This window comes from Argentina silus, assembly GCF_951799395.1.
Source record: "Argentina silus genome assembly, chromosome: 10".
NCBI lineage: Eukaryota > Metazoa > Chordata > Actinopteri > Argentiniformes > Argentinidae > Argentina > Argentina silus.
This window is the reverse complement of record NC_139664.1, coordinates 9,310,458-9,329,339: the sequence shown is the minus strand read 5'-3', so window position 1 is coordinate 9,329,339 and position 18,882 is coordinate 9,310,458. Positions and strand designations below refer to the sequence as shown.

Below are 18,882 nucleotides of genomic sequence, written 5' to 3'. Positions count from 1 at the left end.
ATATTTCCGGCACCCCTGGAGCAGTTAGGGCTTAAGTGCCTTGCTCAAGGGCACAATGGCAGTGGTCATGGGCACAATGGCACAATGGCAGTGGTCATGATCATGTCCTACAATTCAAGAGAGAAAGAGATAGAAGAGGGAGGAGCGAAATCGGGGCGAGGGGAGTGGGGATGTGGGTATGGCAAACTCAGGATAAAAGTGATTGCCCATTCCTCACTCCCTCACTCCCTCTCACTCTCTTTCTCTCACTCTGTCCGAATCCTCAACACAACTTTGGTGAGTACAAATATTTAGAACATCTTGTTTCCAAGTCTCTTGATATTGAAATGTTTCTGTGTCTTAGTAAAGTATGTCTTTGATATGTGAGAAATGTATAAAATGTCAAGTACCACATTGTCATTGCAGTAATGTACATTCAATGTACGTTCATTCACCCCCCTCCTCAAGGCAGTATCAACCCTCTGGCCCATCTCTCTCTCTCTCTCTCTCTCTCTCTCTCTCTCTCTCTCTCTCTCTCTCTCTCTCTCTCTCTCTCTCCTCCGCCACTCTTTCTCCCTTCCTCAATGTGTGAGATATGTAGTTCTTGTTTGTTTACAGTAGAGTCGGGTGTGGTTCATGTTAGCGCAATTACTTTTTGTGCAGCTCAAGAGATGTTATGACCCTCTATTCAACCAGAACCTGCATTTGAGTATGCCTTGCCCATCTGTTGTCCAAGCCTGGCAAGCCCAGTTCATTTCACTGTTTCTCATTCTCTTAGTACATTGACTTTGCTCAAATTCACAATTGAAGTGTATACTTACAGTACTGTGACTGCGCCTCTCTGTGTTGTAGTCACCATGGCAGTACCAAGCGAAGTCCACATGGCTATGACGTTCCTTATCAAAACCTTCCACAAATATTCTGGTATAGAGGGCGACAAAAAACATCTGTCCAAGGGAGAACTCACGGCCCTGCTCAGGACTGAGATGAAGGAATTGTTACCGGTGAGTGGTTCCCATCACTGTAGATGTGGATACACCAGTAGACACACACACACACACACACACACACACACACACACACACACACACACAAAAGGGCTAAAAGGGATGGGGTTTAGTGGATTCCAGATGACATTACACATCCCATTACATTACAGATCAGAGAATCACATCACAGATAACATAAAAGATTCACATTACAGAATTGAATTACAAATCAATGGATTACTCACACTTAACCAGGTGTAATCAATTTGACTCAGAAACTTGGCTCATTAAACTTGGCTCATTTACTAATTCTCTCTCTCCCTCCCTCCCTCCCTCCCACTCCTCTCTCCCTTACTTTCTCTCTCTCTCTCTCGCTCTCTCCCTCTCTCCCCCCCCCCACCACTCTCTCAAAATAGAAAGCCAATGACAAACAAGCCCTTGATAAGATCTTCAATGATCTGGACCATAACAAGGACGGACATGTGGATTTCCAAGAGTTCGTCATGCTGGTATGCAGTATCACCTGCCTCATCCACGAAATGTTCCAGGAGTCTTAGAGCACCCTCCTGCCACTGTCCGCAGCACTGCATCTCTTGCCTATAATCCAATTATTATCATTATCATTAACACAGGCTAAGAGAGGGAGAGAGATGCAGGTAAACACACACACACACACAGGTTGATCATACACAGACGGGAAAAGGGACACTACATTCACTGATCTACAGAAAGAGAAACATATAGACCACTCTCACATGAGGATTCCTCTGTTTGTTGGAAGTGAATGATAGTTAAATAAACTATTTTCATTTGTGTGAAAGAAAGCTGTGTCATTTGTGTGTTTGCATTGTGTGAGTGATTCAGTAAGCAAACACATCAAACAACCATTTTTTATTGTAAAACCTTTTAATGCAGAGATATACCAGAATATATATTACAATGTGCATTCTAATACATTCATGGAAACAACAGCAGAATACAGTCTACTACAACATTAAATGAAGAGAAGAGAAGGTACAAAACAACACCACTTGGACCATTACAGTATCTTTGTGCAGATTACTATTATTAAACCTTTATACACCTTTATTACAACAACAATATATACACAATATAATCAGTTAAAACACTTACATTCCTCAGATGACAGATCCTTTATCAAGGTCTTGATTGATAGACACAAGATAATCTAATTTGAGATTTTGAATGGCGTTCCAATTAATCGTAACTATAAAAATCCAGATATAATTTAATTTATGCTAGCATGAGTCTTAAACAATGTTTTGATTTTCCTCATCACACTTGATACTCTATAGTTGTCCTCTATACCTCTGGTGGCAGTGTCACACTGCAGGGACAGAGTGCCTGGTGATGACCCCATGTGGTGAACATTAAAATTAAGATAAACTATATTCCAAAAATGTGCAATTCACACTAGTTGGGATTAAACTACAGCACTGAAAGGTTCATATAGGTTATGTAATAGTGGAGGAGGCCAGAGGGCTGGCGAGGCAGTCCAGGAAAGAGTGAGGCAACTCTTGGCCATTGTCTCACTCAGATGGGGCCCAGAATATCTTACCCATACACGGCAGAGCTACCAGTGGGGTCTCATTACTCTGTGTGTGTGTGTGTGTGTGTGTGTGTGTGTGTGTGTGTGTGTGTGTGTGTGTGTGTGTGTGTGTGTGTGTGTGTGAGAGAGAGAGAGAGAGAGAGAGAGAGAGAGAAAAAGAGAGAGGGGGGGGATTTTTTCACATTTATTAACTTGCTTTTTACAAGGTCAGTTGATTGAGAGCACATTCTCTTTAATAGGCACCTATTCTTTCTTGGCCTGCACCAGTTCCAGTGCTCTTGTTCTTATTGAAAAGAAAGGGAGGCATTTAGGGACATTGAGAGTCTATGAGAGCTATTGCTTCTGTATTATTCATTACCAACTACACAGAGATATAATGCACAATAAATATGAAGTGCATGAAAATCTGTCTCACTGAAGTCAACGTGCTGAAAATGCATAGTAGCAATTGCATTTAACATGGTCAATTCTAGGACAGATTTTTCCATCATCTTTTTTGACAAAAGCAATGCATGCAAATATGCAGGCACAGCATTTTATATGTTGAGAAGACAGTACTAGAAAATAACCATCCACACCAGAGCAGACAGTCTTAGTCTTTATGCTGCTGCCACCTAGTGTTGATATTCCACTTTCCATATTTTTCATATCAAGCTTTAGCAGTTTTTTATGAGATGAAGACACAGCTGGCCAGGATAGCTGCAATGAGGGAGGAAGAGAAAACGAAGGAAAAGGTTGAAGAGATGAGCAGAGATATTTCCTCACTTTCAGACACAATCAATGCCATAGGAGCTGAGGGCTGATGGCACCTCATTTTTCTGGGTAAAGATGATTCTCTTTGATGGTGTTTGTTGATATCAAATGATAATTGATTGATCACTCAATTGATTCATGATAATCAGATTATTGCCGCCTCTGCATGCCTCTGCAGAACTACAAGGCCACAGTGAAAAGGCTTTCACCTTCCAGTCCACCAGAGTCCACCAGAGTCCACCAGAGTCCACCAGAGGGTTTCAGGAGCTCTTGATAAGCACCTGGGTAACCTGTAGTTCTGGAGGAGAGTCTGGAGGAAGATGTAGGATATTGTTCAACTGAGTATAAGAGAGAACATACTCTAATTGAACTATCTCTACCATCCCACCTATAGTGCCCTCCAGAAGTATTGGAAAGAGTTGTCTTCTTCTTTTAGCTCTATACTCCAACAGTTTGACAGTGTGGGGTTTTTAATCAGATTGGGTTCACCATTTAGAAAGTACAACATGTTTTAAACATACTCCCCCTATATCAGGGCTCCAGAAATATTGGGAAAAAAAATAATATAATGTCCAAATAAAGTACTGTATGTTTAGTATTTGGTCGACAATACTTTGCACGCAATAACTGCCTGACGTCTGCAACTCACTTGACCCCAACAGATGCTGGATATATTCTCTGGTGATGCTCTGCCAGGTCTGTACTGCAGCCATCTTCAGTTGTTGTTTGTTTTGAGGTCTCTTTGCCTAAAACCGTATCATCAGGAACTTAAATGCATGTTCAATTGTATTTAAATCTGAAGATTGACTTGGCCAGTGAAGAACCCTCCACTTTTTGGCCATGAAAAACTCCCTAGTTGCTATGCCAGTATGTTTGGGGTCATTGTCTTACTGTATGATCCATCCATCCAATGAATTTGGAGGCATTTGCTTGTAATCAAGCAGACAGGATGTTTCTGTACACTTCATAATACATTCTGCTGCTGCTGTCAGCAGTAACATAATCAATTAAGACAAGTTAGCCAGTTTATGTAGCAACTATACATGCCCAAACCATAGCACCCTCTCCACCATATTTCATTGCATACACCATGTATGCTGTATTGTAAATCTTGGGCAGATCCTTTTTCCCCCAAACTTTCCTCTTGCAATCACTCCGGTACATGATAACATTCGTCTTACATTTACATTACATTTACATTTATGGCATTTAGCAGACACCTTTATCCAAAGCGACTTACAACAAATACATTTGTTTAAGTAAGTGAATCATCTACCCAACAGTCATCATAAGACAAAGTAATCAATGTTCACACCAGGGGCCATTGGCAGTCGTAATGCCAGAAGCCTTATTTTTTATTTTATTTTTGTATTATTATTATTATTATTATTATTATTATTATTAATTGGAGATAATTTGTACAGGGGGGTAGTGGGGGTGAAGAGGTCTCTAGAGTATGGGGTAGGGTTAGTACAGGGTGTGGGGGTGAAGAGGTCTTTAGGAGGGATTGTTAAGATGTAGCCTGAAGAGATGGGTTTTCAGTCTACGGCGGAAGATCGGTAGTGACTCTGCAGTCCTGACAGTAGCGGGAAGCTCATTCCACCAGCGGGGCGCCAGGACAGTGAAAAGCCGTGACCGAGTGGCGCGGCCGCTGCATCCACGTAGAGGCGGCGGTTCCAGGCGGGCAGCCGAGGTAGAAGAGCGGAGTGATCGTGCAGGGGTTTGGGGGCTAACCATTGCTTGCAAGTAGGGAGGGGCTGTTCCCTTTGCCGCCCGGTAGGCGAGCACCAGGGCGGCAAGATCTTATCTGTCAACAAGACCGTTTTCCAGACCTCTGCAGGCTTTTTAGGTACCTTTGAACTCACCAGTGCTGGAGTGTAATCCAGATAAGCACACATCTACATATGTTCACAATATTTGTGAGAGAGCATCCATTCATGGCTCTAGTCTAGAAGCACCATAGATGAAAATTTCAAGAAAGTTTTCAAAGAAAGAGAGACAAAGAATTAAACATAGGCCTATACAAGGTTTAGTTCTCTGTGTCTATAGGCACTTGTCATGTTAATGCTTAAAATCTAGGCTGGTAGCCTCCAAGTGGGATTTTACTATTTGTAATGTGTGCATTTTGTAGATAGTTTTTAAATTAAATGTATGGATTGTTAAACTGACACAATAGTTTCGTTGCAGATTTCCAACCTTTCAAGCATTCCATTGTGCGTTTACAGCTGTGTCCTGGGCACATGATAAATAAACTTTAATTTGATTTGATTTGACTTGCAGTCACACTCACAACCTATTCTGCGAGGCGTCTGCGCTTGCGCAATGCTTGACCCATAGACGGTCTTGAGCCCAGTTTTATTATTTTGCCAACGATACGCACAAATTCCAACATTAATATTTCCGCTGTCGTACTCGCGACTTCAAAATAAAAGCGCGTGGTAAAAGACGAATGGAAAGTGATGGAATTACATTATTTTCTCGTATTTTTGCTGCAATAAGACAATATAACAGTAAGTAGCCTATATATCATTTCGAAAAAGTCATTTCGATGTCATTTGATGGCAATGATATGCCATTTATATGCCTATTATATTTTGTATACTTATTATATATAGACTTTACAAACATATGTTTCGAACATTGTACCGATCTACTCGGTTTTTTATTGTAGTAAAACTGCTCACTGTGCCCTATTTGGACTGCAAAGGGCAAATATAATGGACTATACAAATATTTCTGGAATATTGCAGCTCATCTTTAGTACTGATCTACTCAGCAACACTCCTGCATAGAGCAAATATAATGTACACAAATATTTTTGTACCATCCATTATATTTGCCCTATGTAGGCATTTTGAACGGTTTTAACATCAACATTTTGTATGACACAAAAGCTCATGGTTAAAACTCAGTTGATCCATATTTTAGTGTTGCCGAGTAGATCTGTTGGCTACTAAAGATGAGCTGCAATGCTCGAGAAATATTTTTGTACAGTCTATAATTGTTGGACAATGCTCTATTTTTCTGTCATTTTCGAGAGATAAGTTGAATATAATTTGTGGTTCTATTATCCATTTTAACTTTTTTAAAATGCTTAATCAAGTTTAACGTTGGCGCTTTTATTTTGAAGAAATCATTTTTAATAAACACCCGAAGTAGGTGGGCGGAGTTACAATAACGATGTTCACGGACGTCTGTTCTCGTCGATTCGGAATCGTCACTTGAGCGTCGTATTTGGCTAAGCCAAGCCAGCCAGAGCTAGCTATCTAGCTGCCTGCAACTACGCTAGCCGCATACCTGAATTCTGCAGTACTTTAGTGGACCAGCCACGGGGAAAACATAGTAAAATGGCTGACGTCGAGGGAGAGGGAATCAGTTCGTCGGGTCCTCCGTTGCCTCACCCATCCTCTCTTAACGGCTCCGGTGTCAGCTCAACACCGGGCACCGGTAGTGGCCAGACGGCCACCACCGTTACGTCAGGCCCACGACTGGTTCAGATAGTCAAGTCTGATTCGGGCTATGGCTTCAATGTGCGGGGACAAGTTAGCGAAGGAGGGCAACTCCGGAGCATAAACGGGGAATTGTATGCCCCGCTACAGCACGTCAGTGCCGTTTTGCCGGGAGGTGCAGCTGACAGAGCCGGTATCTCGAAAGGAGACCGTATTCTCGAAGTGTAAGTGGAAGCAACTGCTCTCCAAGTTAGCTACCTTGCTAGCTAGATTAGCATTACCTAGCCAAATACCTGTGTTTGGTTCTCACTCGGAGCCAGAAGAACAATTCGCAGGGATGAGAAGAGTGCCAGACAAAATAACAAACCCCTTTTGCTAGCGACCACTACCATGCCTATGCTGGACGGTGTGAATCGCGTTCATGCTTTAAAGTTTAACGTCAGGGTTAGGGTTAGTCAGGTTGTGAGTGATGCATGTTGTTGCTTGCTTCTGTTTGTTTTGCTGGCAAATATGATTTTCATTATTGATATGATCTCCATGTATGATTATTATTAGGTTTAATGTAGTGCCATATCAATGCTCCACAGCTGTAGCTAGCCAACGTCGGGTTACGTATACTTGGATAACACAGTTAGCGGGATAGGATAGCTACAGCAAGTGTTGGGACCAGTGTTTTGCGTCTGCATCGGTGTCAAACGCGACCGCGGGCAGAATAGCTGTACAGTGTTCATCCCTATGAAAAGACGGTCTGTGTGTGAGAGCCTGTGCTCATTAGCAATTCCAGTCACACTGACCTCGGAAAATACAAACGCCTTCACAGTTTACGCTCATGCAGTAAAAGTCACCACGACCTGTGTTCTCACCAGTCAGTCGTCCTTTTAGCTGCACTGAACCAGATCGAAGGGTCGTGGTCACTCCATAATATTCACAAGTCTACGCTAGCCATGTTACTTGCTTTTGAATGTAAGGCTACGTAGCAAATTTGTGTGGCCACAGGTCTCAGGGATTAACCAGTTACACAATACATTTGGGGGAAAGCTACCTATTTGATAATAACCTCCTTGTAATAGATTAATAGTTACAGTATTCCACCTTCATGGATGCGGTGGTGCTGATGCAGAGGAGAGTGTGGTGTCTATCGTTTTTGCAGCAGTGTTAGTATGCACTGGGGTAGCTTGATGATGTTAGGTCCTGTTGCCATGGATAGGAGTAGTCAGCATACAGCTCTGCATCTGTGTGGATGTGAGTGACTGAGTTGGGGGATGCTGGATAGGGATGCTCAATGGGCCTCAGATCTGATTGGGTGTGCTTCCTGTAATTCTGTGTTTTGATTTGTTGGCTGTGATTTGCTGCGTTGTGATTGGGTTTCCTGCAGTAGTCTGGCAGTTTGGTGACCCCAATATCTGTGTGTGTCTTTCTGTCTCTCTTGAGGAGCTTAATACACTGCTCAAAAAAATTAAGGGAACACTTAATCGTCACAGTGTAACACCAAGTCAGTTAAACTTCAGGGATATCAATCTGCCCATTTAGGAAGCACAAGTGATTGTGAATCAATTTCACCTGCTTTGGTGCAAATGAAAGTGACAACAGGTGCACTGGAGAGGCAAAAGCAAGACAACCCCCAAAAAGGTAATGGTTTTGCATGTGGTGGCCACAGACAATTGCTCTCTCCTTATCCTTCCTGACTGATTCTTCTCTAGTTTTGTGTTCTGCTAGTGTCCTTGTCACTACTGGTAGCATGAGGCGGTACCTGCAGCCCACTCAGGTTTCACAGGTAGTCCAGCTCCTCCAGGACGGCACATCCATACGTGCGGTCGCAAGAAGGTTTGCTGTGTATCCCAGCACAGTCTCAAGAGCATGGAGGAGATACCAGGATACCAGCCGTTACACGAGGAGAGCTGGACAGGGTCGTAGAAGGGCATCAACACAATAGCAGGACCAGTATCTGCTCCTTTGTGCGAGAAGGAACAGGAGGAGCACTGCCAGAGCCCTACAAAATCACCTCCAGCAAGCTACTGGTGTGCATGTGTCTGACCAAACTGTCAGAAACAGACTCCATGAGGGTGGCATGAGGGCCCGACGTCCTCTAGTGGGACCTGTGCTCACTGCCCAGCACCGTGCAGCTCGATTGGCATTCACGAGAGAACACCAGAATTGGCAGGTCCGCCATTGGTGTCCTGTTCTCTTCACAGATGAGAGCAGGTTCACACTGTGCACATGTGACATGTGAGTCTGGAGACGCCGTGGTGAACGTAACGCTGCCTGTAACACCTCTGCCCACATGCCAACATTACCATGGAGTCCCATGACTTCTCTGGATATATGCCCTGTGTCTCAACTGAAACAGTCACCATGTCTGAAAAGCCACCACCAGCCAGCCCCTAGAACCTAGCCCCTAGAACCTAGCCCCTGATGAGCTGGACAAGAAGACTCGTACCTCAGAGCTTGGCCGGTAGACCACTCCGTCCACAGACACAGGCCGTGAAACACACTTGATACGAGCATGTGTTGTTGTATTGGGGAGCTGAGGGAATTGTAATGGCTTCTTACATTACAGATGGAGACAAAGCTCTAATGTTCTGTGATGGAGGAGGGACACAGCTGCCACCACCCTAAAGTGCTTCTGATAGGGTTCCCAAAAATACAGATTCATATCCTCCCCTGGGCTACACCTTGCTTCCTCCGTGGCCCTCAATCTGAAGTCCTTGTTCAGCATGTCACCTTACTGTTATTATGATTCGCTGTTACGGTTAGTTTAATGTTAGCTCTGATTAAGGTGCTATTTAAACGGGTCGGCTCCGATCACTGTATGGAAACAGTTTCCAATCTAGCCTACACTGTATGCCTCAATATTCTGTACAGTGTGTCTGTAAGCACTATCCAGGGCTAGGACTTGTGCAAAAGCACTTGGTTCTGAATGATAATAATTTAAAAGCAGCTATTATACTGCTGTTTAACCCCTAGGTGGGTGTTACGTTTCTTTTGCACACCTACCCTCCAAACATGCACAGATATACAAACAGCAAGCGCATAGGCATGGTGCATGCACACAGTCACATTTGCGCATGCACACACACACACACACACACACACACACACACACACACACACACACACACACACACACACACAGTGGAGTCCCAGAGTGTTAGCTGATGTGGAGCCTCTCCATTGCTCTCTCTGAAATCAATACTCCTTAGCCACAAGTCCTCCTGCCTCTCAGTCCTCCACACACACACACACACACACACACACGTGTGCAGACACCCACACATACACAGTGAGGTCCAGAAAACGCCTCTCAGCCCCCTACCCTCTTGAAGAGTACCATCACCCACTCATACACCACACTCAGCATGAACATTCACACATTGTACTCTTGGAGACAGATGGACACTCACTCAACACAGTCATACATGCTCACACACACACACACATATTTACACAAATACACATACACACACACATTTTCACTCTTGGTCTAGCAGAAATACAGTCTGCATAATGCACCCTCTCTTGCACACACACACACACTCTTAACAGAGATATACAAAAACTCTCATTCTCCCATGTACATAAGTAAGACCACACTCAAATAATTCATTCATGATTCACGCTGATATTCCTCCTCCAAATACAGTTGTGTTTGTCGCAAGTTATAAAGCCTGCTGTTGGAATCTTCCTCTGCCAGCTTTAGCCATAGGAAATTCAGATTGTGTGTGTGACTTTCATTCCTTTTCTCCCTCTACCTCTTGGTCCTCTTCCTCCACCTCACCCTCTCTCCTTTCCCCCCCTCTCCATCCACTCCATTCTCTTTTTTCCTACTGTCTTTCATTCACCCCCCCCCCTTATCTACCACTCTCTTACCCTTCTACCCTATTCCCCTCATATTTGCCAGTATATCAATGATAGGAATGACACTGAGCTTTAGCCCTCTGGCGACCTGCCACCATAAAGCTGTCGTAAACGTGATATAACATCTGACTTAACCGCTCATGGCTCTAGCTGTAGCGTGCTTGCAATGTAATGTCTCTTGATATGCAGGTATGATATGTCATACAAACTGTCATAGTATGTTATGCCATGAAAAATACCATGCTTAGGACAGCATTCTGTAGACATGGAGGGTTCAAGTACAGTATCAACCAAATACATTTAGTACCAACATTCCCATTTCAAGCAACGTTGTTGCTGTCATTGTTGTTTTAGTCTCTTTTTTTTCTTCTTGTTTATTCATCCATTAAATAATATGCAATTTAACATTTAAATCACAAAACGGCAAAATGCATTCAAATCACAATATGCATCGAAAAAGAGTACAGATAGGCATTCCTTAATGGTTGGGCGACGTATACAATACCACCATAAATTAGTGCTTATTGGACTGGAGTCTAACATAAGTGTCTGTCTGCCTTTCACAACTTTAGCTCCCAGTTTCTCACAGCTCCCAGTTTAACATTAACCAGCCATGTGAGTAATGATTTGGGGAAATGACTGTTTTGACTGCTCAGCTTCTTTTTTCTTTTCTTTTTTTGTTTATATAAAGGAGACACACACAGAGACTGATTGATTTGAGTTGTAACTCTGTTGTCTGTATCTGTGTTGTGTGTTTATGGTGATGTCGTCAGCAGTGTCTCAAGTGCTCTCTCTCTCTCTGGGCCGTTGATCTCTTAAAGAAGGAACCTTTGTCCTTTTTGTTTTTTTTGTGGATCACATGATTACCTAGACACAGCCTGCTTTTATCAGGAAAATAGCTACATGATTATATTTTCATGCAATTATGATGAATTTACAGTTTGCATCAATGCAAGATTCTATGTTAGTTACGCATGTGTATCTGTGTATGTATCCTCTGTGTTCATAATGTGTGTGTGTGTGTGTGTGTGTGTGCGCGCAACTGTGTGTGTACACGTACGGTAAGGGCACTGTAAATTTATAGATATGCAACTGTAGTGCTGTCATTAGCACAGGCTTGTGCTCTGGCGTGTCCTTATCTTAGGTTAGACACACACTCCTGATGTGTAGTTGTGGTAGGTTAGACACACACTCCTGATGTGTAGTTGTGGTAGGTTAGACACACACTCATGATGTGTAGTTGTGGTAGGTTAGACACACACTCATGATGTGTAGTTGTGGTAGGTTAGCCCCGTTGCCGAAGGGGATTTTATGAGTTCTTCTCAGGAGATGATGAGTGTTAGAACTGGCTGTCACTGGGGCTTGACTTTTACTGACAGACAAGCTTCCCACTAATCAAACCCTGTAACTAGGGGGCAAAAACAGAATCTTAAAGGAAAACTAATGCTCCCCCCCCCTCTCTCTCTCTCCCTTGTCACAGTAACGGGGTGAACGTGGAGGGGGCCACTCACAAGCAGGTGGTGGATCTGATCCGTGCCGGGGAGAGGGAGCTGAATCTGGCCGTCCTCTCAGTGCCCCCTCAGGAGGCTGACTGTCTGGACCCAGGAGACGACGGCTCTGCCCAGTCCTGCTACGACTACTCCGACAAGCAGGCTGTGCCCATCTCTGTCCCCACATACAAACACGCCGAGCTCAACCAGGAGAAGTTTGTGGTGAGTAGGTTGAGGGAGAGAGGGAGGGAGGGAGGGAGTGGTAGTGATGGCAGTGGGAAGGAAACTCAATTCATTGCATCCTCTCCTCTGTCCCTCACTTCCTTCTCCAAAAAGCATTGGAGGGGAATCTCTACGTGGAGGAACCGAGATCTTCTCCAATGCATTTAGAGTAGGAAGTGAGTGAAGTGACGGAGGAGAGGACGCAAGGAATGGAAGGGCCGATCTCTAGGTACAGGTATGTAGGCCTGTACTGTAACCTGTGTGTGTGTCTGTGTGTGTCTGTGTGTGTGTGTGTGTGTGTGTGTGTGTGTGTGTGTGTGTGTGTGTGTGTGTGTGTCTCTCTCTCTCTGTAGGTGTATAATGTGTACATGGCTGGGAGGCAGTTGTGTTCCAAGCGGTACAGGGAGTTTGCCATCCTACATCAGAACCTGAAGAGAGAGTTTGCCAATTACACCTTTCCCAAACTGCCTGGGAAATGGCCCTTCTCTCTGTCTGAGCAGCAGCTGGACGCACGACGCAGGGGCCTGGAAGAGTACCTGGAGAAAGGTGAGAGAGAGAGAATGTGGTAGGGGAGGGGTACACCCAGAGCAATGATGTGAGAGGGAGCTACTGCTATAGATGGAGGTAAAATGAGAGAGAGCGAAAGGACATCTTGAGGAATGAGTTGAGTTGGGAATGAGTTTGTGTGTACCTAATAGTGTCTGTGTGTGTCTCTCTCTCTCTCTCTCTCTCTCTCTCTCTCTCTCTCTGCAGTGTGTTCTGTCAGGGTGATTGGGGAGAGTGACATCATGCAAGAGTTTCTATCTGAGTCTGATGAGGTAAGTGTGTTTGTGTGTGCGTGTGTTTGTTCTGTCTGGGTCTGAAGAGGTGAAGAGGTCCCTCTGAGAGTGCTAGTTTGGGGATGTTTGTCTATCTGTTTGTGTTGACCTTTTAGTGTTGGAAATACTGTGTGTGTGTTTCCTGGTTTCCTGAAAGGTCTCCTTGCTTAGGCTCTGTTCCTGTTTGTGTTATCCCATGTCATATTTATTCTCTCTCTCATCTGGTGTGTGTGTGTGTGTGCGTGTGTGCGTGTGCGTGTGCATGTGCGGATGTTGGTGTAAGCATGTGCGTGTGTCTGTCTGTGCCTGTCTGCCTCTGAGTGTCCTTGTGACCACCGACTCATCCAGCCCGCCCTCTCTCTCTCTCTCTCGCTCTAGAACTATAATGGAGTATCAGATGTTGAGTTGAGGATAGCCATGCCTGACAAAACCACCGTCACGGTCAGAGTCCGCAAAAACTGCACAACTGACCAGGTCTACCAGGTAACAACTACAGACTCTACAGACACACACACACACCTAACAACAGCCCTCAAGTCCATTGTATGAAGCATAGCATTCACATGACTCTCCCTCTCATCTCAGGCTGTGGTCATGAAAGTAGGAATGGACAGCGTAACAGCCAGCTACTTTGCTCTATTTGAGGTCATCAACCACTCCTTCGGTAAGTGTGTGTGTGTGTGTGTGTGTGTGTAGGGAGGAGCAGTACAGCACTCTCTGCATTGGGTAGTTCTGTAACCTCTATCCCCAGGTGTCTCCATTAATCAAAGGGTCCTCTCTCTCTCTTTCTCTCTCACACACACTATGTATTATGTATACCTCTTTTGTTAAGCTAATCTGCTTACTTTACACACACACACACTACAAGGAAGTAGCTCTAGCTCTTATTGTGGTTGAGTTTAGAGTGCATTTGTAAGCTAGTAAAAAGCTTAATGGAAGCCCCTGAATAATTGATAGCTAACATTTTGTTGTATCTTTTATGTTGTGAATCCTCTTCCCAATAGCCTGCCAACGTTGTCTCCTTTGCAATACGGAGATGTTCTCTCTCTCCATCCATCTTAACCATGCTCTAATCAATAGGATGTGTAAGGAGTCAGCCCTGGCCCTCTGTTCCTCCTCTATCAGAAAGAAACTAAACACTTAGTCCTACCTGGAGGGTTTGTAGATTGGATCTCTGCCTGATTTATTTGACTCTTAAGGGAGTGTTGGTGTGAGTGGATGAGTGTTTGACACACAGAACCCTCATTCCCCTGCGCTCTCTTCCCTCTTATGCCTCTCAGTGCGTAAACTGGCTCCTAATGAGTTCCCCCACAAGCTGTATGTTCAGAACTACACGTCTGCCGTTCCTGGGACCTGCCTCACTGTCCGCAAGTGGCTCTTCACCACGGAGGAGGAGATACTGCTCAACGATAACGAGCTGGCAGTCAACTACTGCTTCCACCAGGTACTGCCTCTGGGCTTCCACCAGGTACTGCCTCTGGGCTTCCACCAGGTACTGCCTCTGGGCTTCCACCAGGTACTGCCTCTGGGCTTCCACCAGGTACTGCCTCTGGGCTTCCACCAGGTACTGCCTCTGGGCTTCTCCGGGTGCGGGTGCGGGTGCGGGTGCGGCTGCGGCTGCGGCTGCGGCTGCGTGTGTGTGTGTGTGTGTGTGTGTGTACATTCTGACTTCTGACTTTCTCTCCCTATCTCTTGCTCTTGTCAGGCTGTGGATGATGTGAAGAAGGGGTTTATCAAAGCAGAGGAGAAGTCCTACCAGCTACAGAAACTAGCCGAGCAGAAGAAGATGGCCCTGGTTGGTCTCTCTTCGCTAGTTACCAGAGGGCTGTGTGACATATTGTCCCGATATTTTAACAGAATTGGTCATGTGAATCGGTCCTCTCTCTCTCTCTCTCTCTCTTTCTCTCTCTCTCTCTCTCTCTCTCTTTCTCTCTCTCTCTCTCTCTCTCTCTCTCTCTCTCTCTCTCTCTCTCACTCTCTTTCTCTGTCTCAGTATCTCAGTATGTTGCGGGACTGTGAAGGCTACAATGAGATAATATTCCCTCATTGCTCCTGCGACTCCCGACGCAAAGGCCACGTCGTCACAGCAATCAGCATACACCACTTCAAACTGCACGCCTGCACTGAGGAGGGAACCCTAGAGGTAGGTAGGGAGGTGTGTGTGTGTGTGTGTGTGTGTGTGTGTGTGTGTGTGTGTGTGTGTGTGACAGATATACTTTGAATGGGGGACATGCCTGTGTGTGTGTGTGTGTGTGTGTGTGTGTTGACCCTCTCTCCGTCATCCAGAACCAGGTGATAGCATTTGAATGGGGGGAGATGCAAAGGTGGGACACTGATGAAGAGGGGATGGCCTTCTGCTTTGAGTACGCTCGGGGAGAGAAGAAACCACGCTGGGTCAAGATCTTCACACCTTACGTGAGTCCTACACACACACACACACACACACACACACACACACACACACACAGACACACACACACACACAGACAGGTATGAGAATGTAATAGAATCTTTTTTTATATGAATTCCACTTTCTGAAAATGTACCCTCTCTTCTTTCGTGTGCTGTGTCTCTGTGAATGTGTGTGTGTTTGTCTGTGTCTCTGTGCCTGTGTGTTCAACCTAAATCCCTGGTGTCCAGTTCAACTACATGCACGAGTGCTTTGAGAGAATCTTCTGTGAACTCAAGTGGAGGAAAGAGGTAAGGGCACTATTGCACGGTGCAATTTACCAAAAAAATAAATCACACCTTGATTTTCAATTGGCTTATTGATCTGTCCTTTGCTCTCTTATTGTCTGTCTGTTACACTCTTATTGGTCTGTCTGTTACTCTCTTATTGTCTGTCTGTTACTCTTATTGTCTGTGTGTTACTCTCTTATTGGTCTGACCTTTGCTCTCTTATCTTCAGCTGGAAGAGGAGGCGACTGATAAGGACAATAAGAACTGCAGTAAAGATGGTATGTGTAGCAAGGTAAGGCTTTGCCTGCCTCTGTCTGTGATAAAGCTGCAGTAGTATGTGTCTGTGTGTCTGTGTGTCTGTGTCTGTCTGTGTCTGTGTGTGTCTGTGTGTGTTGTAGTTTAGTGTCCTGAGCCATGTCTCTGTTGCAGAATATCTTCCAGCTGTTGAGGCACAGAAGGGATGGAGGCACCTAGGAGGAGAGATCATCACTTCCTAATCACACCCCCACATGGACCCGGCTCAGAGCGGCTCGACCAGCAACTACTACCAGAACCGGTCCACACACAACTACAACAGCAGCCACAAACACTACAGCAAGTACAAAGCGAGAAAATACAACCACAATAAACTAATTACAACAACTACAGTAGAACAACTACAAACCAACCAACATCTCCATACCAACTACACTACCATCAAACTACTGATGAAGCTCATCAACTGACAGAAATAAACACAACCATGAACCTTTGGAATACAAGCACCATACATCATGAACATACACCATACAGAGGTTTGAAAAGGTGAATACGTAGGTTCATCCTTTCATACCTGGCATCACCTCATTGGTCGGGACTTAAAGGAGATCTGTGACTATTGGCTGAGGAGGGTTCTCTGGGGTGGTCTGGACTGGAGTGCAGAGGAAGAAAAGGAGGAATACAGACGCTTGAACAAACGAGTGTGGATGAAAGCTCTTTTTAAAATAGTATAAATGGCTGGTTTTGAAAAATGGAACACAAACACTAAGACTGATCAGAGAGAGAGAAGAAGAAGGAGGATCATCTTCGAAGTGCAAAAACAGAACCTTGAGCTTCTGTGTGTCATAAAAAATAATGTGTGTGTATGTGTGTGTGGGGGGGGGACTGAGCTTTGAGAATCTTGGTGGGGTTCCATGCGGTAAAAACACTGCAGTGTTACTCAGACCCTAAACCCCAAACAGAGAAAGAGCGCGCTCACAGAATGTAACAGACTTAACGACATGGACATTCTCTCCTGTTTAGAGCTAAAATCGACATTTCTAAGAGGACAACTGATTGAAGACATGATGAACTGGAGAGAAGGGGAGAGGGAGGGAGAAAGAGAGAGAGAGAGAGAAGCTGATGTTTGTGTATTTCTGTTTTATTGCTTTTGTAGATTCATATTGGGTGGTGCAGTCAGAGCACAAGGCAGGGTAGCATGTGTGCGTTTGGTCCGCTGTTTTTGTTGTTCTCAGATGTTGAAACAGCCCTAAAGCTTGTTTCCAATACACATGTTATATATGCACACATAATGTGTGTTAACTGACACCCACACACTCCATAACCCCCCTCCCGAATGCCTGACTTCTCATGTCTCCTAAAATACCAGGAAACTATTCTATAATGATCCTGTCAGATCTCATGTGACACAGCTTACTGGAAGTGTACTGTTCTAAAGACGGCAGTGTACTTGTGCACTTCATCTGTGTACTTTAACTCTTCTAAAGACTACAATGGGCAATACTTGTGTATTTGTCTAAAGATGACAGTATTACTCACATACCGATGGAAAGAGACACAAACAGGCAGTACACCATTGTACTATATTCTGACCTGAGCTCAGTTTTAAACCAGTCTCTTCTGTAAATAATCAGTAGAGGATGTATGTAAACGTTTGAATAATTTGATCTTTGGATCTCAGGTTTGAACGGCCCTTTATCTGCAGGAACTGCATTTCCCAAAATGACCAACAGAGGTCTCCCTCTCACTACCCTCATAGGGAGGAACAGTAGAAGAGAACAATTCATCTCTCCATTAGGGCGCAACGGTGAGCACTCCCCAGAGCTCAACAACAGCTCCATAATGTACTAAGTACCAACATTGACTTTCCTTTGGACCATATATTACTTCCCATGCTGTGTTATAAATATATACCACTCTGCCTTTTTAAAAGCTGGCTGCAATTGATAGATTGTTGTTCCTGTACAAAACTGGGTTTCTGGTATGCAGATGATGTTTAATTCAGTGTTCTGAATCCCCTTAATCTCCATTCCAACTGGCTTAGTTCTGATATGTGTCTGTCCAATAGGCCAGTTGGGACCTGGTTGACTGCCATTGGCCTATCAATAATGTCTCTGTGCTGCTCTCTCATTCGCTGTCTCTCTTTCTCTCTCACTCTGAAGTCGTCACATCATCAACTTTATTTATTTCAATAAGATATTAAGCCAACTCTACATCTCTTAATGTACAGTATTTTCACCTGTCTGATGGTTTGACAAATCATGCAAATTAAGAAGAAAGTGAAGATGGAAAAACCTACAGAGGGTTGAACAATGTTGAAATGTAAAAAAATATCCAGGCAAAGTCGTTTGGTAAAGTCACTTACAATTTATTACAGTAACATATTATTTTAATAAATTGATTTATTGATGCAAAACATCAATGTATTGTCTACCTGTGTGTGTCCTACTCTAGTGTCTTTCTTATCTATTGTATTTTAGGCCTTTTGCCCAGGATTGAATGTGTCTGTCTGTCTGTCTGTCTGTCTGCTTCACTGAAGCCAAAGATCAGATAACCTCGTTTACTACTCCACCCAGAGAGGGTGAATTTATCACACTTTGCGATGCATCTTAAATCATTCTTGCCCCAAGCCTCTCCATCATTACCCCCTCCTCTCCCATTCTATCTCATTCTCTCTTTCTCTCTGATAATCCCGGCCTCTTGAGACAATTATCCATTAGACAGTAAAATGGCCGCTCCACATCGACCCACACTGAGTCATCTTCATCCCGTATTTAAAAGCTATTGATCACAGAAGGTGTGAGATATCACTTCACAACA

At 44.3% G+C, this 18,882-nt stretch overlaps 1 protein-coding gene and 1 long non-coding RNA gene across 3 annotated transcripts; both read left to right on the top strand.

Moving 5' to 3' along the window:
- Positions 1–120: 120 nt before the first annotated feature.
- LOC310811240 lies at positions 121–1,792 on the top strand. Its single transcript, XR_014554464.1, has 3 exons — positions 121–276; positions 832–983; positions 1,385–1,792. It is a non-coding gene; the product is annotated as an uncharacterized lncRNA (long non-coding RNA).
- A 4,751-nt stretch (positions 1,793–6,543) lies between these two features.
- Positions 6,544–18,497, top strand: snx27b (sorting nexin 27b). 2 transcript variants are annotated; one of them, XM_083679333.1, is made up of 13 exons: positions 6,544–6,964; positions 12,076–12,307; positions 12,661–12,853; positions 13,061–13,125; positions 13,504–13,608; positions 13,711–13,789; positions 14,406–14,569; positions 14,831–14,920; positions 15,119–15,268; positions 15,412–15,540; positions 15,766–15,825; positions 16,034–16,082; positions 16,234–18,497. In XM_083679333.1, the coding sequence occupies exons 1-13, from the start codon at positions 6,639–6,641 to the stop codon at positions 16,299–16,301; spliced, it is 1,710 nt and encodes a 569-aa protein (XP_083535459.1). In that variant the 5' UTR covers positions 6,544–6,638; the 3' UTR covers positions 16,302–18,497. The 2 variants fall into 2 exon arrangements, with proteins under 2 accessions (XP_083535459.1, XP_083535460.1); XM_083679334.1 differs by having other exon boundaries at positions 16,034–16,096.
- Positions 18,498–18,882: the final 385 nt, after the last annotated feature.